At 56.4% G+C, this 26,327-nt stretch overlaps 1 protein-coding gene across 4 annotated transcripts; it reads right to left on the reverse strand.

The window, feature by feature from the left end:
• Positions 1–1,254: 1,254 nt before the first annotated feature.
• Positions 1,255–26,327, reverse strand: Arid3a (AT-rich interaction domain 3A). 4 transcript variants are annotated; one of them, NM_001437954.1, is given in 9 exon segments: positions 1,255–1,706; positions 2,085–2,183; positions 2,566–2,862; positions 3,755–4,002; positions 4,621–4,804; positions 6,989–7,061; positions 21,124–21,439; positions 22,208–22,840; positions 26,124–26,327. In NM_001437954.1, coding segments are annotated over 8 exon segments (1,785 nt in total). In that variant the 5' UTR covers positions 22,579–22,840; positions 26,124–26,327; the 3' UTR covers positions 1,255–1,509.

Below are 26,327 nucleotides of genomic sequence, written 5' to 3' on the forward strand. Positions count from 1 at the left end.
TTGCCAAAGGAGGCCAGGCTGAGTCCAGGACTGGTTCCCCAATCCAGCAGAGAGTATGCATGCGGCTCCAGCCAAAATGAAATGAAAGCTTTTTTTGGACAGGCTCTCACTGTGTAATCTGGGCAGCTTGGAATTAACTGTAAGACCGGGCTGGTCCACTCAGTGCTGGGATTAAAGGTATGCGCCACAGGGTTTCAAGTAGCTCAGGCTGGCCTCAACCTCCATGTGTAGCCAGGGATGACCTTGAACAAACAAACTCACTCACACTCTCTCTCTCTCTCTCTCTCTCTCTCTCTCTCTCTCTCTCTCTCTCTCTCTGCCTCATCCTCCTTAAGAGACAGCAGGGCCCTTCCTGGCTGATCACTGTCACATTCAGGTCCTGTCCCAGCAAGGGGGTTGACAAAGACAGGAAGAGAGTTGGAACACAGGAGGCAGTGACTCAAGCCCGATTCCTTGCCCTGAGCTAAGCCTGTTGCCTCTGCAACCCATCCAGGCAAGGAGAATGCAGACCTTCATCCCTGAGACACCTGAGGACATTGTATTCCCTGTGCTCCGCTACCGGTTTCTAGAGCATTCTGTGTCCTGGGTAAGCAATCCAGGTTCCTGAATGATGAGAGCCAGTGGGTGGGGCCAGTCTGACAGAACTGTGGAAACTGCTGAAAGCCAGCATCTCCTAGCTGAGCCAGGGGCACCGCAGGATATCAGAGGACAAGTAGGGGCTCTGGGGTGACGAGGATAGGGACCGACATGGCTGGTATTTTGCTTCTTTTTTTTTTTAAAGTCTGTTTCCCTGAATGAACACAAATATATAGATATACAGATAGACTCTTCCTAAGATCCAATCCCTGCCCTCAAGAATAAAATAGAATATTTACAAAATCAGAACCCCCCCTACCTTAAAAAAAATGTGTCTGAATGTGGAGATCTTGTTTTAAAAAGAAAAAAATTCATAGCTTCCAAGGTTGGTTTTCTCGAAAGGAACCATGGTTAAAGACCAAGGAACAACGACGACAATAACAAAAAGGAAAAAAAAACCCAAACAAACAAACAAAAAAAAGGAAACAAAAACAAAACGGTATGAACACGAGGTGCCCGGATTCATGAGGTAAACAGACGTGCTTAAATGAGGCTGGTCACGCCGAACCCCCACGGAAGCCTCTGGAAAGGTGGCCTCCTTAGGCTTTGACGTTGCCCTGGTGGCCCTCGTCAAATCCGTTTCTCGGAGTCTCCGAAACCTGAGAGATTCAAGTGTTCTTTGCTTTGCCCTGATTTATTAGATCTGTTTCTCCATCTACCTATCTCTTTCTATATGTATATATATATATGTATATATATATATATTTTCTCTCTCTCTCTCTTTCTCTCTCTATCTCTCTCTCTCCTTTTTGGCGTCAGTGTGGCTCCTTGGGAATCTGCCCAGCCCACTGGGATTCTTCTGACGTCCCAGGTCCCCCTGTGTGGCCATGTGGTTCCTGTGGCGGGTGGGCAGCCATGCAACTTGGTTTCCTTTTAAGGCAAGGAGTTATTTGAGGTAGAAGACATGGTGGGTGCAGATACCCCAGCCAGCCCCACCTGGCCGCTGCTGCCAGCACTGCCACTGGCTCCTGTCCGGTTACCCATGGTGTTGTTGGTACCAATGCTGCTCACACCACCTTTGCTGGAGGCGGGAGGTGGCGTAGGAGGTGGTGGCTGAGCGAACAGCACCCCTGGGTCAAAGACAAAGGAGAGACATGTCACAGGGCTGGCTTCTCAGGGGCACAGGCCTACGATCCTAGCAATTCAGGAGGCTGAGGCAGGGGGATCACTGGTGTGATGCCAATGCAAGATACAGAGGGCTTTCAAGACCAACCACAGTGCACTGGCAAGACCCTGTCTGCCAACGGAGTCAAATGGGTGAAACTGGCAAGATAGGTCAGTGGGCAAAGGTGCTTGCTGCCCCCAGATTCCGAGTTGGATCACCAGGACTCAGGTTGAAAAAAGAAAAACAGACTCCCACAAGAGGTCCTCTGACCTCTGACCGGCCCCTCCCCCAGCCAAGAGTCTTGTCCTCCCCGGGCAGTGCTGGGAGGACCCTGGAGCCTTACCTGTGTATACAATACCGTTCATCTCCACGGACATGCTAATACTGTTGCTGCCATTGGCACTGGTGAGATTTACAGCTGGGTCCTGGCGACTCTCAGAGGCTATAGGGACAGGAGACCCACCATGGAGGTCAGAGGTACCCTGGGCAGTGCCTCGATTGATTCCTGTCTACCTCCTCTCTAAGGGCTTTCAAAATTACCGGTGGGGTTACTTCATTTACTTGTTAATTCTCAGGACCAAGCGTGGTTAGGTAGCTCGAGCTAGTCCTGGACTCACTCACCCTACAGCTGGGATGACGGGTACAGACCGCCATGTGTGACCCTCGACCCAGGACTCCACATGACACGAATTCTAACCATCTCCTTGGAGGCTGCAGGTTCCCAACTGGACAGACTGAGTCTCTTACAGGGCTGCACTAGCCCTGGACACCTCTCTTCTCCGCCTGGCACACATGGGGACGTGGAGGCTCCGAGGTGGTGGTACCTTGGCTGTTGATCCGGATGTTCATGGGCAGCTGGGCTGTCATGGCCAGGAAGCTCTGCTGCACGGCTCGCTGCATGAGACGCTGCTGCTCATCTGCAACCAGGGCCATCTTCTTTTCCGGAGGCTCCGTGGATTCCAGCTTCTCCCGGAGTTGTTCCAGGGCGGCTGCCTGGGCCGCAACTGCAGCCTGGGCTGCTGCGGCTTGCACAGCCGCTGCCTGGGCTGCTACGACAGGGTGGCCTGCCAGAGACACGGGTAGGCGGCCTGGGACTGTGATGGGGATGGCTGAGTCTTCCTCTAGACAGACAGAAGAGGGACAGATGGTCAGGAGGGACCTGGGGAAGAGCTGGCTTTGCTGCCACCAAGGTGAAGAGAAACAGACACTCCCAACGGGTTTACCTCCTAAGCACGGGGATAACAGTTGATGTGCACCGTCATGCCTCACTTAGATGGTGTTGGCATGGCACCCACGGCTCACTGGCCGAGTACTCTACCCACTGAGCTACTGCCTCGGCAGTACCTGTCGGTAAGAATTCAGTGTCGCTGCAGACAAGACTGTCTACACTAGTGGGGACTTTCTTATTGAGAACATGTGGACCTGGGCTTTGTGCGTGCTGGGGACTTCATTCACAGGATGCTTTCCAACAACTTCACGAAACTCGGGTAGCTTCCCACCTGATACATAAGTCAAGCGCAGCAAAGATTAGTGAGCTGCTCAGGGGTACCCAGCATCAGGGTGGTTCAAAGGTCAAAGTGTTATGACATGTCTGGAGGGTCTGGTATGTGTCAAAGGTCTCCCTCCACAGCTTAGAAGGAAACACAAGCGACAAGTTAGTAACCTTTGTCACACACCAGAGACTGAAGCCATGATTGAGTAGAAAGGGGTGCAATGCTCAGTTAATAATGTCTGCCCTAGTGTAGACACGAAAAGCAGAACTCAGTTAGCAATGTATTCTACAAACAGAAGATAGGTCATACATGAGGCATGTCTGTCATGGCAAAGAAATGCAGGATGAAGATTGACTAATTGTTGTCTTTCTGCTGTAGACAGGGGATTGAAGAGCAGGAATTGACTAGTAATGTCTGCCTCGGGAACAGACAGGGATAAAGAGAACTCTTTCTTACTAACTTGGGTTTATCATGGTTACCTAGAGAAATAAAAGGACAATCTCCTCCCCTCATGATTCACCTTTCTTGATCTTGGGTGTTGGGGTGATAGAGCTGCCATTGGTGCTGGCAGCAAGGCCCAAAGAAGTCACCGGTAGCTTGGGTGAGGACAGCATGCTGTGGGCTCCACTGGGTGAGTAAGCAAAGAGGGAGCCCCCGAAGCTCTGGCGCCTGCCCTCCCGGCGGTTGCTGTCTATGGCAGCCTGGAGCTCATTGGGGCTGCTCAGGCCTCGCCTCTCACACTCATAGGGGTAAAGATACTTCATGTACCTGTGGACAGGGAGACAAGATGGCACTGGAGAGAACCAGGGGAGTGTCACCTTGCCCCAGGCTCAGGAGAGAGGTGGAGGGGTATCTCAGAACACAGGTTATCGGTTATCTCAGGTCAGAAGAGGTGGGCTGTCTTAAGAGGGAGGAGGTGGGCTATCTGAGGAGGAGGTGGTGGGCTATCTGAGGAGGAGGTGGTGGGCTGAGGAGGAGGAGGTGGGCTATCTGAGGAGGTGGTGGGCTGTCTGAGGAGGAGGTGGTGGGCTGTCTGAGGAGGAGGTGGTGGGCTGTCTGAGGAGGAGGTGGTGGGCTGAGGAAGAGGAGGTGGTAGGCTGTCTGAGGAGGAGGTGGTGGTGGGCTATCTGAGGAGGAGGTGGTGGGCTATCTGAGGAAGAGGTGGTGGGCTGTCTGAGGAGGAAGCGGTGGTGGGCTGTCTGAGGAGATGGTGGGCTATCTGAGGAGGAGGAGGTGGTAGGCTATCTGAGGAGGAGGTGGTGGGCTGAGGAAGAGGTGGTGGGCTGAGGAGGAGGAGGTGGTGTGCTGAGGAGGAGGAGGTGGGCTATCTGAGGAGGAGGAGGTGGTGGGCTATCCCAGAACATGGTGGTCAGGCCTGGCACTCACTGTGTCCGAAGTGTGAAGGCAGCACTGGTGATGGAGGTGGGCAGGTTGAGCCCCTTGGTGATCTCCCTCCACAGCTTCTTGTTGATAACCTCTACCAGACCGCCCTTTTCCGTCACCAGCACATACAGCATGAACAGGTCGAGGACCTGCTTGGCCATGATGGGGATCCGGTTCACCGGAGTGCCTGTGGGGTATGGAGGGGGGGGAGGGGGAAGGTTGCTCACTGAACCTGCCAGAATCAGGCAGGGGCTGGGGCTCCTGGCACGTTGGCCACCTTGAGTCACATGTCCTGGACTCTGCAGGGCTCTGTGTGTCACCCCACCCTCCCCCCTCCCACTCCACAGCAGGACTTCCTGTGCAGATGCACGCCGAGCACACACACACACACACACACACACACACACACACACACACACGCTCCCTAAACCTTTCTAGAGCAGCATCACCCTCTCTTGGGCAACACACCTGCCTGCCTCAGTTTCCTCAAGAGAAGCCCCTGCTCACTGGGCCTGGGAGGACCCACAGGAGACTCCAAGGCCCCGGATCTTCCCACTCCAGGTTTCCAACAACAGTAGTTGCCAAACAACCACAGAACATCCCCAGGGCCCTTCCTCTGTCAGCCTCTGTCCCTCCTTGGCCATCCCCAGAGTGTGTGGCAGGCTTTGGTGGGGGCAGGGAGGGCGAATAGGATTTTCAGTGTGAAAGCAAGAATATCCCTTCTGCACCTGGTGACTCCATGGCTTCTGCATCCCTCAAAACTTCACCTCTGTTTCCCAGGCCTGCTACAGACAGGGCCTACACTTTTCTGCCCATCTACACGCTAAAGCTTTTGTATTTCATGCCCCAGGCCCAGCTCAGAGCCCAGCCATACCCGGACTCTTGTCTGTGAAGTTGTAGGCCCAGAAGGCCTTCCCTGCCAGCCTGCTTAGGAAGGGCCTTCACAACCCAGCCTGGTATACAGCAAGTGCTCAATAAAGAACACTGAAGACTGAACACTGACAGCCTCAACCCCAGCCACAGATTTGGTGACGATTCATCTCCGTCTCGTGAGAGGGAAGCCTCCCACCCTCTTTACTGAACCGGATGCTCTGAGGCCTGCCTCACCTGCACTGGGACTCCATAGTCCCTGCAAGACAGCACTGGGAGACCCTTTCCTACCCTTAGCCACCCCCTGCCTCTTGAGAGTAACAAAACCTCTCTTGGGTGTGAGTCAAGGAGTGCCCAGGGTGGTCACTGTGAGGTGGATCTCGAACCCACCCTTTCAATCGAAGCTTGATCCTAGAGGGCAGGCTGGTGGAGGAGGAGTTTATATAGTCTAGGACCTGATGCGGGGCTGAGGCCAGGAAAGGTGGGGGAAGGTGGCAGGCGCACAGGCAGGATACCTCCCCCTACCATTTCCCATCTCCAGCAAACTCTGAGAGAATTCTGTTTCAAGGCCTCTGCTTTCTGATACAAGGGGGCAGGGTCATCTTTCCCTCCCAAAGAAGGGACCTGTGGGCAGCAGGTTGTGCTGACAGGGTGAGTGATGGTGGTTTGAATTCCAGTTCCTAATTACCGAAGACCTCAGAACAAAGCATCAGTGACACGACGACGACTGGGGTTCTAAGGGGGACAGAGGAGTTTGTTGGTTTGACTGGGTGAGGGAGGCAGGGCTAGATTTGGGCTTTCATGGCCCTTTGTGGTCAGTGGCTACATTAAAGCGTTAAGGTCCCTGGCCTTGCTGACCCCGTTATGGTTGGGGGTGGTGAGCAGGATGGTCAGCTCTGTGGCCCAGAGGCAGCTGGAGGCCTCCTGCCTGTGCGGGGCTGGGGCAGGTGGGCATGCACGATAAGGCCGGGAGGGGAGATCTCTCCGGCCACATGAAGGCAACAGGGCTGGACCCGAGGGCTGGGTCCTGTGGGTCCTATGGATAGCTCAGGGGCTTCCTCACACCCACAGGGACCCGCAGGCCACACCCCGCCATGGAAGGGTTAACTCAGAGGCCACTGGGCTGGGCCACAGGATCAGGAGGCCACAGTACCCCTTCTTCTTTGCCTTCCGGTGGGCAGGACTGCAAGCCTGTGTTTACAGAAGCTGGGCCCCAGCGATGGCCCCGGGCTGGCCTCAGGCCCCCTCCACCCCTTCCTGCTGCACGGCTGAGGCCCGGACCCCTCCTCGGCCCTTAGTTTCCTCCCGTACAACACGGGTTGTAATGACCCAGACCCAGCCGGTCTCGCCCTCCAGGGAGAGGGAGTTTGGGGTGGGGAGGGTTGTCCCTGGTCCACCTGAGGCGCTGGAGGTGGAGCTGGGGACAGTCAGATATTGGGGAGCACTCACGGGAGATGCTCTTGCTCCCCCATCAGACCTTTCTGCCCTGGGAGGTGCTCACCCCGCTTCTGCATGAAGCTGAACAGGTCGTCCAGGAACTCTTTCCTCTTGGGGTCTGCGTCCAGTTCATAGAGCTGTGGGCATAGAGTTGGGATGGGTTGGTGGGTGGGAGAGACACGTCCCCACCACAGGGGGACAGCAACAGGAGCTCAGCCAACCCCACACACCCCAAGTCGCAGACAATGCCAGCCCCCTCCACAACGGCTAGGGGTCACTAACCAATGGTCCTTCCCACCTCCCCCAGGGTTGGGAGCTCTGGGCCTTATTCCACAAGTCCATCAATCTCCTGTTTGCCCAGTTCCTGAGGCCTGGGCTCCTTTTTCTCATCTCCTGTGTAGAGTGACTGAGCGACCTTCTGCCCACCCAGGCTGTGTGGTTGGCGGGTGGTGGGGGTGATGCGGGGCTGCTGTCACAGGACTATGTCCTGGGTGTCTGTGGGTGCTGCGACTCTGGCGAGCCGAGGGAAGTGGGGCGGGGATAATTAGATGCTCCACTGAATACCAGGCTTCAAATTAACCTCCAGGAATGCAGCTGGCTGGACGTGGGGGGCCTAGAAACCACCAATTACACCTGGGTCTGCGTGATCCATCATTTGGCCTCCAAAAGCTTGGTGGGAGCAAGCGCAGGCAGTTGGGGCCAGACCATCCTTCCGACACACACCGTGCATGTTCCTGCCCCCACTCCCGCCGCCCCACCATGCCTCATTTTCTCCATCTGTTCAATGAAGACCATTGATGGGGGTAGACTGCCATCCTAGAAGGGAGTCAGGAGCCCAGGCCTCTGCCCTGGGTGGCCCAGCTGTCAGCTGCCCAGCTCTGTCTGCACCCCACCCTGGGCCAGCCAGCACCAGACTGGCCGGCCCACATTCCTGAGTCCAGGGAGGCCTGCTTTCCCTCTCCAGGCTGCCTGAGGGGTGTGGGGCCTTGAGGGGCCTCTGGGTGCCACACACAAGCACCCAGGGCCAGCTGGGGCCTCCACATCTCCCCAAGGGGGTTCTGCCTTCTCTGGTGAGGAGCACAGAGCCCGAGAACGTGGATCCACGTGTGTCTGGTACACAGCAAGCACCTAATAAATGCCCCACACTGCAACTTGATTTCCGCCACCTTGATGTGTGCGGTGTAGCACAGATGGGCAGAGAGATGGTGGGTGGACTTGTGACCAGAGGAGTGGCTAGAGCCTCCAATCCCAGGGGAGGACTTGAGACCTTGGGGAATCCCAGACCCTCCACCTTACAGCAATGGCTATAACTCTAGAACCCTTTCCTGGTCTCCAGGGTCTACCCTCGTGGGCATGGTCCACTCCACATGACAGTGTTATAGAGAGACTCCTTCCTCAGGTTCCCCATCTTCATTTAAAAGCAAGCCAGATTGTGATAGCAAGCCTTTAATCCCAGCATTCAGGGAGCCAGAGGCAGGCAGATTTGGGGGTTTGAGGTTAGCTTGGTCTACAGAGCAAGTTCCAGGACAGCCAGAGCTACACAGAGAGACCCGGTCTTGAAAAATCTGAAGAAAAGGAGGAGGAGGGGGAAGAAGAGGAGGAGGAGGTGGAGGAGAAGGAGGAGGAGGAGAAGGAAGAAGAGGAGGAAGAGGTGGAGGAGGAAGAAGAGGAGGAGGAGGAGAGAGAGAGAGAGAGAGAGAGAGAGAGAGAGAGAACGAACAAGACAGAAGGGCAGCGCCTACAGCTCAGTGGGTGGAGCGCTCACCCAGCTCACAAGGCTGTGGTGGGTTCCACCCCCCAGCACCTCATAAACCAGGCATCTTAGCAATGGGCCCTGTCATTCCAGTACTCAGGAGGTGGAGGCTAGCCTGGGCTCCATGAGACCCTGTCTCAAAACAACAACTGCCACTCCAAACACAGTGCTATCTTGAACGGTTGCCTTCAGGGAGGGGAAACTGAGGCTCAGCGTGGTGTGCAGCTGCCTCACTATGGAAGGCACCATCCATGTCTCTTCTCCTAAGAGATTCCAAAGGACCAGAGGTAGCAAGGCCTGATGGGAAGCCTAGGGGTACAGGACATCAATTCAAAGCCATAAATGGGGGACCCATGGGGATCCCCTAGCTGCCTGTGGGGAAGGGTCAACAACAAAGACAGGCTGTAAAAGCCCTAGCTTTATGGAGATCTGGCCCTCCTTCTGGCTTCCCTGTGGGAGGATGAAGTCCCACACTGGAGAAGCTGGCTCTAGGGAACAGTGTCTGATTCCCCTTCTGGCCGTACGCCTAGCACTGTGGCCTTTGTTTGTTTGCCGGGGTTTTTTTTTTTTTTTTTTTTTTTTTGGTTCTTTTTTTTCTGGAGCTGGGAACCGAACCCAGGGCCTTGCGCTTCCTAGGTAAGCGCTCTACCACTGAGCTAAATCCCCAGCCCCTGTTTGCCGGGGTTTTGTTTTTCCTTTATGAGAACTTTCCAACTGGGGTGTGTGTGTGTGTGTGTGTGTGTGTGTGTGTGTGTGTGTGTGTGTGTGTGGTGTGTCTGTCTGTCTTGAGACAGGGTCTAACCTGGAACTCCTGGCAACCCTCTTGCTTCTATCTCCTGAGAGCTGGGAGGACAGGCCTGAGCCAGCACCAACCCTTCCAGACCTGGCTAGCCCTGGGGCCCAGCTGCCCACGGTCACATCCCATCTGTAGGTTTCTGTTCTGACCACACCTGGGCGCTCAGGGCCGTTCCCACAGGGGCCCAGGGCGGTGTCCCCAGAGCAGAGGGGCCCTGGTTGTCCTCAGCCGTTAAAAAAAAAAAAAGACTGCTCTGTGTGTGTGTGTGTGTGTGTGTGTGTGTGTTGCCCGCACGCGCTCACACACACACATATGCATGTGTGGGGCCCCTGAGAAAACCTTTGTCCCCCAGGTTGTGGCAGCCCAGGCCCCCTACTGGCTCCCCAGGGCTCCAAAGTCCACAGGGCCTCACCTGGGACAGGCGCCAGGCAGGGTGGACCCCAGGAACGAAGACATTTGTGTAGGGCCTGGACCCAACCCAGCATGAAAACTCCCTACACTCCTTCGGTTTGGGGAACAGCAGGCACACAAAGACTGACTCTGGTCTAAGTTTGACACCCAGCTTGGTCTCCAGGCTCCAGAACCCCATGAAAGGCAGTGGTCACCTGACAGATGGGACCATTTTTGGTTTTATTTATTTATTTTGAGGAAGGACTCATTAGCCCAGGCTGGCCTTCTGCCCTATTCCTCGCCCCAGCAGTGCTGGGAAGGCAGGTGGCAACCTCACCTCCCTGACTGGGGACGCTTTTTAAAGGCACACTGGCACCTGCTGTGGGAACTCAACCTGTTTTCTCCTTAGTGATCAGATTTGAGTCAGCAGCCCCCACACCCCCAGGTGAGCGGGGAACCCAGAAAAGCCATCTGGAGACACAGGGGCCTTGAAGGCTCTTGGGGAGTCTCTGCTTGAGTCTCCCTGTGCATGTTCACTCTCTGTAAGGAGTTCTTAAAAGGGCTTTCTTTGACCACATTGGGGGGCACACATCTTTAATCCCAGTACTCCAGGCAGAGGTTGGCAGATCTCTGTGAGTTCCAGGCCAGCCTGGTCTGTAGAGTGAGTTCCGAGACAGCCAGGGCTACAAAGAAACCTTGTATCAAAAATCAAGTGGGCTGCAGCTGCGGCTTCCAGGTTTCGAGCACTGACTGTGCCCTTTTTGTTTCTTCGTTTTTGTTTTTTTTGCTTTTTTTTTTTTTTTTTTTTTCGGAGCTGGGGACCGAACCCAGGGCCTTGCACTAGGCAAGCGCTCTACCACTGAGCTAAATCCCCAACCCCTCTCACAATCTTTATAAGAACACCCAGACACAAAGGCTGTGATTTCCCCCCATAGCCTGCAGCAAACTCCCAACCCCATCAGAACGCTTCCTTCTCCCAGCTGCCCAGGGATGAGGGGCTCAGAGCTCTGTAGTTTCAGGACTGGGCCACACATCTCCCCTCTTCCTTCCTGCCAGACAGGTCTGCTAACCTCTGCCACTCTTACCAGGAAGAGACCGTGCCTGGCCATCTGGGCCTCCTGGGTGTCTTTACAGAGCCGGGCCCCAGGGCCTTTGCACTGTCTGGTCCTTCATCTAAGTCCCCTTTCCCACTGCAGCGAAGCCTTGGGCACCAGATGACTCAGCTCTGTGGGGGAATTCCGAACCCTCCTGGGCAGACACACCCATTCTATCCTGCTACCAGCACAGTGCTCAGGATTCACCTGGACACATTCTTCGCTTCCAGGAACTGAGGCAGAGGTGATCTGTGAGTAACAGATCACCAAGGACCAGCTGGGCACTTGGCTGATCCTTTTCGATGGGACCCCAGGGTGTGGTAGTGTACACCTAACACCCTACACTGGAGGAGGGTGAGACAGGAGACGCTATGACTTCCAGGTCAGCCCATGCTGCACAGGGGAGGCCCTGTCTCAAAACGAATTTAAGTTCCATCCCAGCATCGAGAGGCCAGGAGAGTCTGAAGCTCAAGGTAGACTAGGCTATATACTGAGTTTGAGGCCAGCCTCAAACGACATCAGACCCTGTCTCAAAACGTGAAATAAAATAAAAAAGAAATACATTTTTCCAGTTGTAAAGCACTGGTTGGAGGGGATGCCAAGCACTGGCCACATAGTACTGACTGCAAAGGTCAGAGCCACAGAGATGCCCGAGTTAGAGCAGCGGTCAAGAAATCCAATGGGGGAGGGGGGGTTGGGGATTTAGCTCAGCGGTAGAACGCTTGCCTAGCGAGCGCAAGGCCCTGGGTTCGGTCCCCAGCTCCGAAAAAAAGAAAAAAGAAAAAAAAAAAGAAATCCAATCGGCAGGGCGGAGTGGGGTGGGGCACGCCGGAAATCCCAGCCCTCGGGAGGCAGAGGCCAGCCTGGTCTACGGAGAAAGTTCCAGGATCGGCAGGGGTGCACAGAGAAACCCTGTAGGAGGGGCTTACTGAGGCCTGGGATGGCAACTGGATGGGTGGGAACCAGCGCAGCGCTACTCCACCGGCTCTTCCCCCGGTGCCTTTCTCCTTTGACCCACGGGGCACGGGGTGAAGGTCTTGGGCTGCCATTTTCATATTTGGAGTGTTGTAAACATTATTGAGCTCTTGAGGCCGACGACAGACCACGGGTGCGCTATGACCGGATGCGAGGACCAGGCCAGCAGCTGGGAAGACGAACTCTCCCAGGAGGACTCAAGTTCAAGGCAACCCTGGGTAACTTAGTGAAACCCCTTCTCAAAATGAAAAGAGGACTGGGGATGTAAAACAGGGGTGTAGCCCCCGCCCCCCAGAAGCTCCCGGTGAGGGGCTGGGGGAGTGGTCAGGGTTGAGCAGACGTCTACCGAAAATGGGTAAATTAATCTTGGAGGGATGCTAAGCACTCTAAGAGAGAAGTCTCCCCGGGCCCTCTGCGTACAGCAAGAGCATCATGAATGTGCAACTTTCTGCTGCCCCAGCCCCCTTCTGGCCGCAGGGTGCACCTGAGGGGCAGGGGCTTCCCCTCCAAGCTGGCCACCCAGCTCTTTCATTTCCCGTCAGTTCTGTGGGCAATGCGGGCCAGCTCTGGCTCTTAGGAAATTGGGGAAGTGATTCTGGGCTGGGTCAAACATCTGTCTGTTCAGCTGCCTCCTGCAGAGGCTGGCCCCCTCTCCCCTCAGAGCACACTGGATGCCTCCTCACCCACGAGGCAGATATTAATAGCCCTTCTGAAATGACCATTCGGAACCACAGGAGTGGCTGCTACACACGCTGGCCTCTGGGTTCCTGGCTGCAAGGAAACTTGCAGACCTCCAACTCAACTTTTTCTTCTGAGTAGATTATAGGTCAGCCTCACTTCCTGTGAAGGAAGGGGGTTGTGCCCAGAGCTTCCAGGTTGATGACAAGACACGTGCCCGGCAAAGGTCAAGCCCAAGGAAGACAGCCAGATGGCAGAGCAGAGCTGCTCGTGCTAGCTTGCTTTACAACTGGGAAACGGAGACACAGGGCTTGGGCAGCCCTGGGATCAACATACAGGCAATGGCAAAGACAGAAAGTGCAAAGAAGTCTGAGTGGCAAAGGCCCAAGGTGACCTCCCTAAGCCCTACGGAAGCAAAAAGAGACTGAAGAGCCACTGTGGAGCCTTTCAGAGACTCGCTGGGACCTCACAGAGATCAGTGAAGGGCAATGCCTAGTGCGAGGGCCAACTGTTCAAAGGTCAGAAGCTAAGCGCAGTGGCTCGCAACTTGTTGACCCCAGCTACTGGGGAGGTAAAGGCAGAAGGACCACAAAAGGCCAAAACAAAATCTTTGTGCGAGCGTGTTTGGGGCGTGGCTTGAGGTGGAGCCCCGCCCAGAATCCTCCAGTGGGGGGCTGGGGGCGTGGTCAGGGCGGAGCCCCGCCTAGAATCCTACAGTTACTAGTTTCTCCAGCTATCTCCCCGCATGGCCTCGGAAATACCAGAAGGACTTCCCTATGGAACAGTGTGAACCTGGCTGTCACACTGGATTCTCAGGACAGGACCCGGGGACTGGTATCCCTTCGTTGGCTGCACAAAAGGATAAAGACAGACCAAAGCTTGTGTCCTAAGACAGAAATGGGGTCCCACCCTTCATCTAGACATCCTGCTGGAGGGGTCCTCATACCGTGAAATCCAGCCCTATGGGGTGGCTCCGAATGTCCACCTCTCGCTGCAGGGAGTTCCCATCACACATTAGCAACAGAGCCAATGAACCCAGATACATCCAGCCAGCACCCTGTCCAAGCTCTGGGCCCTTGCTATGCAGCCGGATGTGGAGGCAGACAAACACATTAACAAGACCCTGACCAAATGACAGCAGCCAGCTATGCTCTGGATGTAAGCCCTGTCTGTTTCACAGAGGGGAAACTGAGGCTGAGAGGAAGAAATGAGGAAGATATGGCCTTGGAGACAGAAAGGGTGGGTGGGTAGGCAGACAAAATGGCGGGTGGGGGACCCACCTCCCCTCGGCACATCCCTGGGTGACTGGACAAATGTCAATCTCCTATAACTTGATCCCCATATGGCAACATCCAGACCCAGCCTCTCGATTGGCCCCCTCCTCCTGTTACACACAAAGCCACAGATGCACCCAGACTGGATGGAGGTGCTGGACACAGCTGGGAACATAGCTGGTAACCTCAATCAGCCATGAGGACACGCCCATTTCCCCCAGACAGGACCCCACCCCATGGAGACAGTGACATAGACTGGCTCACCCTACCTGCCTGCTCCAGTGTATCCCACAGGGTCTCCTATAGCAGGGCTCTTTTGCATTTTTTTTTTTTTTTTTTTTTGGACAGGGTCTCTCTTCCCAGCTCTGCCTGTCTGGGAGCTGGCTATGTAGACCAGGCAGGCCTCAAACTCAGAGATTAACCTGCCTCTGCCTCCCAAGGGCTGGGATTAAAGGCGTGTGCCACCGTACAGCAGGGTCCTTCAATGTGACCCCCAGTACACAATAGTTGTCTGACGAATGTTCCCGAAGGCCTGAGCAGGACCTGAGACTCACTTGAGCTTATCAAGGACCCAGAAAGTCTGTTCTTGACAGTCATCTGGGGAGCAGCAAATCTGGGTTTGAGACTCAACTCCAACTCCCTGACCTGCCTCCACCTCTGGCTGGGCTGAGAGGTGTGAGAGCCGTGAACGTGCTCTACCACTGAGCCCAGATCCAGCTCCCTGTCTGTGGTGTTATGAGAAGTACTGTGTGGCAATCCTCCTGCCTCCGCTTCCTGAGCCTAGAATGGTTGTGTGTGAAGTGGGGACACAGGGCTCTGGCGTGGTGCCTGCCATAAGCCCCTTATCTGACTAGCAGGCATTGTGCAGATCCGACAGTGCCTGGTCTCCAGCACATTTGAATCTGATAGGAGGCAGTCTCCAGGGGTAGCCGGGGTGCTGACCCCACCAGCCCGCCACCCACCCACTCAAGGACCCACAGACCCTGGCCTGGCCCTGACCACGGGGCAAGGCTGTGTCCCCAGACCAGGCCTTCAATGGACACATTAGTTAACATTTAACCCTGTGACCCCCAATTGTCTGCTGGCCATGCGCGGCCAGGCGAGCCAGGAAGGGGCGGACCATGGCCACTCCGTGCGTGCCACCCACCAGGCCGCACCAGGCCGTTCCTGGGCTGGTTTTAAGGATGGGTAAGCTTGGTCATGCTTGTCAGCCAGCAGAGGCCACACTGACCTGGCTCTCGAAATGACATGTCTGCTACAGCCTACACTCCCTCCCTCGCTGAGAATGACTATTTACATGGGTTGACAGGTCCCCTGAAGACAGGCCTTTGTGGCAAGTAGGGAAACTGAGGCAGGAGTCAGGCAGAGCCTGCCTGGGATAGAGGACCCAGCATTGGCTATATCTCAGTTTCCACAGTCACTGCCTCAGCTCAGCCAGTACAGGCCCACATGGGCAGCAGCTGACCTGTTTGTGCCCAGACCACAGGTTCTGCAAGGTCTCTCACCAACAGCGGGGTGGGTATGTACACATACAGACACACACTCACAGACACACTCACAGACACTCACAAACACACCAGAGACACACCACACACAGACACACAATACGCACACATACCACACACACATGCACACACACACAGACATACCACACTAGACATATAGGCACACAACATGCAGACACATGACACATAGACACACATGCACATGTAGACACATAACACAGATACCCCACATATACAGAGATACATAGACATAGAGACAGACACAGACATGCACAGATACTCCACAATATAGACACATAGAGACAGACAGACAAGCACACACACACACACACACACACACACACACACACACACACACACACGAGCACAGATCCACAACTGGCCAAGGGATAGAGACACAAAGATGGTGAGACACCTGCCTTCGTGGCTCTGGGTCCCTGCAGTCACAGTCACAGAGCCCTGGCAGCCGCCCACCAGGTTCATCACTGTGGTGTCCCACGTCCAGTATAGATGCAGCCACCACACCCTCTCAGGGACCGCAGCTTTTGGGACACCGCTCCCTCCGCGGTAGCGTGTGTTATTAGAAAGCGTGGGGCGGGACAAAACTTGACAACAGGTCACAGGGTGGGGAGCCTGGCTGGCGGCAGTGACCTGGTGGCCGAGTTGGCGGCGTAGGGACCAGATAAGGTTCTTCCGGCTGACTCAGCGCAGTTCCCGGGGGTTGGCACGGGTCGGGGCGCGGTGCCAGGGCTGGCGGGCAGGCACCCTCCTGTGCCTGCCACAGCTCTCTGGCTCAGCGCCAGTAGCCACAGCGACTTTGATGAGGTTGCCCAGGGGCTTCCCAACATCTCCAGTCCCTGACTCCCCGGCACCCAGGACTCCTAAGCCCCAGGAAGACTCTGGGCTGAAGCTGGCTGCCAAAACTGGCCGGCAGCCCAGAGACAAACATGCCCCAGACAGTGACGCTGCCACCATTGGAACCTGGAGACTGACCTCCAGGCCACCATCACCCAGGCGGCCTCGGTCTGCCCGGCACACCACTCGCTTCAGAAAACATTAGCCTACCCTTCACCTTCTAGACTCTCCAGTCCTTGGCTCCAAATTCACCCAGTGCCTCTCTATTTCCTCACTGCTCCAGGAAGGCTAACTCTGGTTCCCTAGATTATTCTAGAGTGTCTAAGACGTGAACCCTTCCCTTCTTGCCTGTCAGTGGACTCCTACATGCTCATCAAAGCCCCTGCTGCTATGTCCCTTCCTGCCACCCAGCCCTTTGTCCCCTAGGCAGGACAGGGAACGATCTGCCCACCCACCTCCTCCCCAGTCCCCGCATGGCCCCAGAGGATCCTAGTGTCACTCTGAGCAGGAGGAGCAGAGCGTGTGAGTGACTGGTGTTGGAAACTATCACTATCAGCAGCCATGAAAGTTTTGCCCCAGGCAGACAAGGCAGGCGACAGGCACAAGGACACGTGAGGAGACTGCAGACAAACCTGTCAGCCCCGCCCAAAGCTCCCACTTCCAACACCTGGCTCCCTGTCCATTTCCCTGTATAAGGAACAAGGCAGGAGGGGAAAAAAAAATCACAACAGCTGCCCTCAGGCTAGAGGCCTCCCTAGACACTCTGCTTCCCTCTCTGCTGGAATGTTGGTCGGTGTCCTAGATAAAAGTCGACTTTAGGGAGAGGGGGCAAGATGGGTCGGGGAGTAAAGGAGATTGCAGCTAAGTCCTGTGACCTGAGTTCAATCCCCGCCCCTGACCCGGAGGAAAGAAGGAGAGAACGGACTACTTCAGTTGTTCTCTGACATCCGTGCAGGCTACTCACACGAAACAAACATAGAAACAAGTGTAAAACAAAACAAAACATGTTTAAAGGGCGAGGAAGAAAGGGTGGAAGACATGGCCTGGGACCCCAGCTGAAATAGTGAGCCAGCCTGGACTACGTACAGCACCAGATCATGAGCTGTACCTATGAGAGGGATATGTGACTCCTGACCTGCCAGGGACTCGCTGTCTCTGTGAAGGAAGGAGAGGCTCAGTGAGGCTGCTGGCTTTCTCTAAAACCACGTAGTTACCAGGTTCTTTCTATCTACCCTCGGCCAGAATCTGAAGAGGGCGGGAGGCATGGGACTATGCGCATCCTGTGCCTCAGTTTCCTTCCACAGTCCCTTCCTTGTAGATGGGATAAGGAGCCTATTAACTTTACTTTTCCCCCCAACATGTTCTTTGGAACTCAGTATGCAGCTCAGGTGTGGACTTGCCATCCTCCTGCCTCTAACTCTCACGTGCTGGATGAAATGTGAACACTGGTCTGCCTGGGCGGGAAATGAGAGCCTCACATTAGCCCTGAACTCCTTAATGCTCCTGCCTCAACCTCTCTGGTGCTGAGGGAAACAGGCACACACTACGGCCATTTCTGAGGTCAGGCTTGGGTTCCGCAGGCAGGGAACGGAGTACAGAGGAGGCTGTGGAGGAGCAGGGCCCTCCCCGCACATGGGGAACGGAGACAGTCAGCGGCCGTCCACAGAACTCCTAATGGGCACTTATCCTATTACTCTTCTACCTAGCAATTTCACTGCAGGCACACGCCCAAGAGGAACAAGAACGAACCCACGGAAGCCAAAGACAGAAGCTGGAGAGCCAAAACGGTGGAAGCCAGAGTCAGCACGGAGGCAATGACCGGGGCAGCAATTGGTCCACACACCATTGTATCACACGGCCCGGCTGCCTGCGGGACCAGGGACTGACACAGCACAGGGCGGCTGTGCTCAGTGAGGGACCCTGCGTGGTGGGTCTCCGCCACAGGAAGTGTCCAGAACAGTGGACAGGAACGTTGGGAGCTGTGTAGTTGACAAGTGACCAGGCTGTGGAGGTGGAGATGGAGAAACTGGAACATTCTGAACTTAATAGTTATTTCGCTTGGCCATAAACTTGAATGTGTGAGTGAGCTAGAAGCCAGGCATGGCGGTGCGTGCCCATTAAACCAGGATTCGGAGGCTGAGGTGGGAGAGCATCCTGAGCTTCACGGCAAGTGTCAGTCACATCAACAACTAAATGTGATGACTTATGACTCATGCTGTTAATCCCAGTGGGGGGGTCGGGGAGCAGGGGAGCAGGTCTCAGTGAATTCAGGGCCAGCCTGGTCTACAGAGTTTAGGATAGCCACGGCTACACAGAGAAGCCCTGTCTTAGAGAAACAACGAAAAGCCCACAAAAGACTGCCACCTTGAAAAATCCCAGCTAAGCCACTGTGAGCCGGGTGTGGCCCTATGGAGACAGGAAAGCTGCAGGATGCGTGGCCAATTCCAGGAGACCCAGATCCTAATCAGAGCCACTGACCTCACCCCAGGTCCCCTCCCCAGACCCACAGCCCAGGGTGGATCCCAGCTGTCTTGGCTCAGCTGGTGGAAGCCAGCCGTGGCCAAGAACGGGAAGGAAGACACGGAGACAGTGCCAAGTGGCCAGCCAGCCAGCCAGCACCGCCACGTGCCGGGAAGGGAGTGGGGCAGAAGCCAGAGTCAACACAGGCTGCCGGGCCTGGGGCTGACATCTGTGGGGCTGGCTGGACCACTATTGACACAGACGGCAGAGGTGCCAGGCCAGCAGGGTGGCACGTGGAACCTTCCACAGAAACATGGTGAACAGTCCCAGGGCAGTCTCTGCTAACATCATCCCCAAATCCATCCCGTCCTGTTTCCTATAGGACCCGTTGGCCTACTCCCTGTGTCCTCAGTTTCCCTGTCTGCAGCTGCACAGAAACCCCCGCCCCCCACAGGCTGTGTCTCTGCATGACCTCTGACCCTGCCCAGGATCTCCCCAGACAGGTCCTGATAATGGCTCTCTTGGCGCCCCTTTGTCTCCTGCACTGCTACCCTTTATATGCCCAGCCAGCATGGAGTACTGGGGTCTGTCAGCATGCACAGGGGACACCCACAGATCTCTGACCATAAAGGGCAGTCTCAGGTTCGTCTTAGTCCCTGAGCTGTGACACAGTGGGACAGAGGCGTCTAACTTGCTGGGGTTTGCAGGGAGCTAAACGCCGGGCAGTGAGCAAGTCAGGAAACGTAATAGGTGTAACCTGGCCTCAAAGTGGCTATTCCAGTAAAAGCACAGACCTTGGGGACTCACAACTCCAGGCCATGACAGAGCGACAGACCTGTCAACTCCTTGGTAAGACACTTCAGAATGGCCCAGGCTGCTTCTGTCAGGCCAGGGAGACTGAGGCACAAAGTGGGGTGGAGACAACACAGCCCAGCCAAGCACGGACTTTGATGTGCAGTGTGTTTACTGAGAATCTCCCCGGGGGGGGGGGCGCCTGGGGGACCAGTGTTGAAGCCCACAGCCACCTCTGGGCCTAGGGTGGGACTGGGTCACACCCAGGAGCAGTGACGTCCATTTGACAGATCAGCTGTCAGGTTGCCCAACACGCATCTAAGCAAGCCAGGACGAGAAGCAGAGAAGGAAGGTGAGGCTGCCCCACCCAGCCCAGGCCCTGTCTCAGCAGGTCCCACGAGGGCAGAGGGTTAGCCCCTCTCCGTTCCTCGAAACTATTCTTTGTGCTCCAGGGCCTTTGCATGGCTCTGCCCCCAAGTATCATAACCTTAACCCAAACTGAGACCTCTTGGTGCCTCAGCTCAATGGCTTCTGCATCGGAAGGGAAGGGGCCTGTTCCTCAGGCCCTACCCAAAAGCAGCACTCAGGGTCCCCCTTTCCCCCCACAAAGCTATTCTGACCAGCTCTGTCACAGAGAGAACATCAGGAGTCCTCAGCCATCTCTGGGGCCACCTCGTAGGCCACACAAGACTTGGCCCTGGAGCCAGCCCGGGAGCCAGTTTCCTCCCGGCCACACACCCAGGGTTGGCTGGGCCAGCTGGAATGCAAGGCCCCAGCCGGGCAGGCCAACCATCTGGTTTCCATCGGCCTGCTGACTTCAAAGGCTCCCTGCTGGCCACTTCCTCCAGCTTGGCCGCCTGCAGGGAAGAGCTAGGGCAGTCCCTGCTTCCTCCATGCCCCTCCCAGGCACAGGAAGCCTGCGTGGGGGTCCCATAGACCGCCTCCTGCCTGCTCCACCAAAACCAGCACCCCTGGAGCTGTTCACCACAAGCCTTCATGCTCTGGCTTCTGCACATTCACAATTCTGTAGCCACCAAGTGTCCCTCGGTCCCACCCTGGACCAGGACTGCCATGGGACCCTCTGGACACTGCAGCCGACGCCCATGGCACAACAGCTCTCCAAGGCTGATTCCACAGCCTTGTCACGGGGAGCCAGGCCACCTGAACTCATGAACTAAGAGCCCGTGAACCAGAGCTGGGCGCTGGGCACCTTCCTCTACAGCTCTCCACCTTAGGTTTTGAGGCAGGATCTCTCATTGACTCTGCTAGGCTATATGGCCAGCCAGTCACAGGAATCCTCCTGCCTCCACCCCAACACCAGGATTGTGAAAGCACACGCCACTGTGCTTGGCTTTTCACACGTGCACTGAGGATCCACTGAGGATCCGAACTCAGTCCTCCTGTTTACACAACAAGCTCTTCATCCACTGAGCCAGCCCCCAACACCTACAAACCACCTTTCTCCTGGAGAGGACCGGGCAGAGCCCCACAGTATTCCCAAAGTCAAGCCTCACACAGGCTCTAGGCAGGGCCTCGCCAGGGTCCCGCAGTGCCCAAGTTAAAATGCCTGGGGTCTGTGGGGGTCATCAAAGGCCCCCAAGGGACCAGACCCAAACACATGGCCTACCTGTTTGAACTGCTCCTCAAATGTCCAGTCCCCATGGTCCGGTGGTGGCATCTGGGACGCCACATGACTGGGGTGGGCCGGGCCAGGTCCCAGGCGCTCAGGGCCACTGAGCATTCTGGGACCACCGTCTCCACGGAAGGTCTGAGTAGGTGGGGCCTTGCGGGTAAACAGGCCTGCGGAGCCCAGGCTGGCAGACTCTGGGAGGCCCAGGCCTTCTTCCTCCTCATCCTCCTCTTCTTCCTCAAAGTCATCTTCATCCTCCTCCTCTTCCTCTTCCCCCAGTTCTTCCAGCTCTTGTTCTTCCCACTTGGGCTTCCTGGAATGGACACAGGGCACCCTCTAGTCAGGGGAGAGCCAGGCTCCACCTTACCTCAGTAGCAAGGACAAGCCCACCTACAGCCCCAGCCTCAGTTTCTCCCTCTGCAAACGGGATGTGCAGCCACAGGCCTCTCAGGGCACCAAGTAGGTCCCTGCCCACGTCTTTTTTTTTTTTTTTAAGATTTATTTATTTTATGTATGAGTACACTGTCGCTGTCTTCAGACACACCAGAGGAGGGCATCGGATCCCATTACAGATGGCTGTGAGCCCCATGTGGTTGGCTGGGAATTGAACTCAGGACCTCTGGAAGAGCAGTCAGTGCTCTTAACCGCTGAGCCATCTCTCCAGCCCCCCCCCCCCCGTCTATATCATACTTCGCCCCTGAACAAACTCCTATAAGGGGCCCCAAAGCATCATCTCAAAGTTCTTGCCCCAGGACCTTTGCACACACGACTCCCAGCTCCCAGTGCTACTACACTCAATGTGAACAATTTTCCATCCACTCCTCAGTCACGTTCTGTCCAAACTTGTCCCTCCTCCCCTATAACACGGTAGCTTCAATGTTCTTGGCAGCATCTGGTACAGCCCCAGAGTTTTCACTGAGTCTCAGGACACCAGTATGGCAGACCCTCAAGGAAATCACAGAGGCACTCAGCAGACACTCGCTCAGACTGCATTCTCCCCTCAGTGACTCTCACTGACGCCCACTTTTCAACCGCGTAAGAAACAATGATTAGAACTGCTGTCCCAGACCCTAACACTCACGTGTCATCATCGGAGCCCATGTCCATCAAATGGCCGTCTCCCTCAGTGTGTCCCGGTCCCTCCTGGCCACTTCCATGCAGGGCAGGTGAACTCAGAGTCCCTCCCTGGGCTGTGTCTTCGTCCTCCGAGCCCCCGGGAGAGGACGGATGTCTCAAGCCGGCGGCAGCAGCCCGCATGGCAGCCAGTGCAGCCATCTGCGTCCTATGCATACGGGCATTCTCAGGCTCCCTGTCCTCATCTGTCATGGTGGTCCGAGCCTGGACACCAGCGGGCTCCGGTGGTGGGGGTAGTGGAGGCTGTCGAGCCTCCAGTTCCTGCCGGGCTCGCTGTTGCCTCTGAATAAGAGTCTCCATCACTGCCTGCAGCTTCATGGCCCGACGGGCCGGGCCACCCCGGGCACCAGGGGCACTTGGTGGGGGTGGCCCCCGTGGGGAGGGGTCTTGGCCGCACTGCAGCGTGGGGACTTCGGGGGAGCCGGAACAATGCAGGGTGACGGCTGGCAGGGGTGGGGGCTGCCAACTCAGGGTGAAGGCTGGTGGGGCATGCCAGGGGCGACCAGTGGGATCCTTGTTGTTACGTCGGGCACCCAGGGGCAGAGGCTGGTGTCGGGCTCATTCAAGCACCTGCAGACTCCTGGGGGAACACAGCAAGAGATGAGGTCAGACTCCACCTGAGCCCCACTGACACCTCCTTCCCCAGAAGGCAGCTTTGCTGTCAGGAGAATAGCTCACACCTGCTCAGGGGTTCATACCCTCATCTGCCTGTCTGCAGGTTCCTCAGGACCAGGGTCACTGCAGTGGACACCAAGGGAATCTCTGGGTCCCCTCTGGGCAGGTCCACCAGAGACACCATGGGGTTATTGTCCCATAAGAAGAGTCGTGGGGGAGGGGCCTGGTGTTCCTTCTTCCTTATTGGTTGTACCCCCCTTCTAGACCTCAGAGTCCCTCTGGGTTCTGGATTCTGGCTCTAAGTTCTAGATGTTGCTTAGCCCGGAGAGGCCCTGGAAACCCTGGCCAAGATTATAGTCGCTGTCTAGGAGACCAATCACAATTTGCTTTCTCAGATATACCTCGGTGGGCCTCTGGGCTTTGGCGTGCCACCAGTGTGGTATAAGTGCCCACCTTGTCTCACACTTGGGAAAGGCAGCAGAGGGTGGGCACCAGGCTGTGCTGTTCCCGGCTCCCAGCTCTCAGCAGAGGTCTGCCATCACTAGTTTGTAGAGCTCCAAGGTGTAAATGCCCCAGAATACAGCATGTGTCCCTGCCAGGAACCCTTGTGGGCATCCTTTGGCTAGCACCAGGAGCCAGGTCCCACCTGACCCCAGGCCGTACACTCGACCCCCAACATAACCCCCCAATCAGACAGTAGACAGTGCCCAGGGCCTACTGTCTGAAATCAAGGGACCATGGGGCAAGGGGAAAGTTTAGTTCACCTTGCAGACAGAGAGTCTGAAAGGTCACCCTCTGTCTAACCTGAACCTCAAAAGTCTATGCATAACTCCTGGAAATGACAGCTCCTGGCTGCTTGTTGCCCACAAGAGGGACATCCTGGTCACCTGCTCCCGAGTAAGGAGACCCCTGCACTCTCAAGAGCTTCAAGGAGAATGGAGACATCTAAGGTCTCCCTCCCTAGACATCTGGTCACCCCAACACCCCCCCTGCCGCACTTCCAGCAGATCTCTGGCAGGTGGGTGGCCCCAAAGGAAAAGGGAACCAAGGGTCACCCCTGTCACCCTAGACTTCCCAAGACAGGAAGATCTTGGAGGCCTGGACACACCAGTGGCCATCCAGCTTCAACACTCACTGTCTCCACACCCTGTGGCTGCTGGTAACCCTGGTCCACCAGACCTAAGAACTGCTGCTGGAGGGGACATTTTTGGACACAGTCTGACTTGATCCATCACCCTTCCCCCACCCGGTGGAGCACACGTCCCCACCCCACCCCTACGGAAATGCTGAAATCGACGCCCCTTCTTTGAGGGTGGGGTGGGGGAATGTACAAGGAAAAAGCTAGAGGAAGCCCCTCTCCCAGCCTCCCGTCCCCCCTCCCAGGCCTGTTTGGTTTAATGACCCTTCCTGGTTGAGGGGTGGGGGAGGGGAACAGGGTAGGTTTCCACTGGTAGAGCTGGTGGTGGTGGAGGGGGGCAGATGGGAACCCCAAAGCTGCCCCCAGGCCAGCCTGGATGTGCCCCCAACCTTCAGAGGTACCAGTACCCCTAGACTGATATGGCCCATCCTTATAGACCCCTCCCCCAGCCCTTTGTCCTTAGCCCCCACCATCAATTTATAACATTCTTAGAAGATCTACTAGGACTTGGTAGCTGGTGTTTGTGGAAGGGGGGATCTGGCTGGAGTGGGGACGAGTCCCAGAGCCACACCCTCGTCCCCCACCACTTCCAAGCCTCAGGTCAGAGAGAGGGAGAGGAGGGGAGGGCAGGGCAGGGCAGGGCAGGGCAGGGGAGGGGAAGGGAGGGAGGGAGGGAGGGAGAGAGGGAGAGAGAGAGAGAGAGAGAGAGAGAGAGAGAGAGAGAGAGAGAGAGAGAGAGAGAGAGAGAGAGAGAGAGAGAGAGAGAGAGAGAGAGAGAGGTCACTAGCACTAGCTCGGCCAGGCCTTGCAAAACACGGTTATTTGGAGTTGTGCAAGGCCAGGGCCCGAGGGTGGCGAAAGGGGCCCCTCTCTCCTCCCAGGGAGGTGGAGGGGGAAGGGCAGGAGCTGGGGAGGGGGCTGGGAAAGAAGACACCGTGCCCCCCAAGGAGACGTGTGCAAAAACACACCCCAGTCAGAGGACAGATGTAAAGGAACAACAAACAAACAAACACCCCCCCAGCGGAGTCGGCATTTCAAAGGCTTCTTGGAAAGAGAGAGCTCCAGATGGGGGGGGGGAGAACCCTGCTGCCCAAGCCGTAAAAAACGGAAGATATTTGACAAACCCGCTGCGAGTTGACACACACGCGCGCACTCCGCGCTTCCTGCTCCCTCTTTTGTGTCCGGGGGCCAGGGTGGGGGGGCTGGGACCCTACGGGAGGGTTCTGGATGTGCGCACCCCGCGGGAGAAGTGGGGACTCCCAGGGTATACTGGAGCTAGGGGACGAAATGGGGGGATAGGCGGACCCCACTGTACATCGGTTTGAAGAGAAAAAGAACTGGAGGCACCGGGGCGTGGTGGCGCGCCCGGCCTGGGATTTTCCCAAGCACTTAAAGCTGCGGCAGGGGGATGGCCTCGAGTTTCAGGCTAGTCTGAGCTTTAAGCTGAGTTCTTAGTCAGCCCGGACTACACAGTAAAATCCTATCTCCAAACATCTTTTTTAATAAGAAAAAGCAAAACCACGTCCCCAGAGCTCAGCCCCCAGTCCTCTGCGCGTACAAACACAGACACACACACACTCCGGGTCCGTTTCCTTCCGCCAGGGGACAGCGCGTACTCGCGACCCCCGCGCACTCGCGTACCGGATGAAGGTCTCCAAGATCTACAACCGCGACAGCCACCCCAACTCTGATTCCGTCGAGTCGCCTACTCAGCCCTGCACCCCTTTACGCGCGCGTCTTTACCTAACTTTGGAGACCCCGCAATTGTCAGTTTCCAGGGTGCCCTACGCTGACACCTTTAGGGGATATCGCTGGAGCCGAGCTGCAAAAGGCCTTACCGCTCGGGGTGGCCCGGGGGGCGCATGCCCAGGTGCCCAGAGTCCAGCCTGCTGGTGGCCTCCGGTGGCCTTTCTCCCCCTTGGCCTTCCCCTGGCGCACGCTCCTGGCTCCGGGGTCACCCGCCTCACCGAGTCTCTAGGCCGCGTCTACATCTCCATCCGTGTGGATCGGATAGGGACGAGGTCTCCGCGCGCGACCGGCCCCCCGCCCCGCCCCTCCCCCACCCAGCAGACGAATCGCCGTGTGACAAATTGCTCTCAGATGCAAATACCTCGCCGGTGATTCAGCAGCCCCGGGGACGCAGGAGGAGGTGGTGGGTGTCTCTGCAAGGTCCCCCTTTCCAAGCTTTCCCAGGACACCACACCGGGGTCCCCCCTCTCCAACTCAATCTGAGGGCGTCCACGGTGGGAGGAGGTGGAGGGGAGCTGGAGAGCCGCCACAGAGTGGACGGAAAACTTCAGGTCGCGGCCCCTTT

The sequence above is a fragment of the Rattus norvegicus genome, chromosome 7, assembly GCF_021556685.1.
Source record: "Rattus norvegicus strain SHRSP/BbbUtx chromosome 7, alternate assembly SHRSP_T2T, whole genome shotgun sequence".
NCBI classification, from domain to species: Eukaryota; Metazoa; Chordata; class Mammalia; order Rodentia; family Muridae; genus Rattus; species Rattus norvegicus.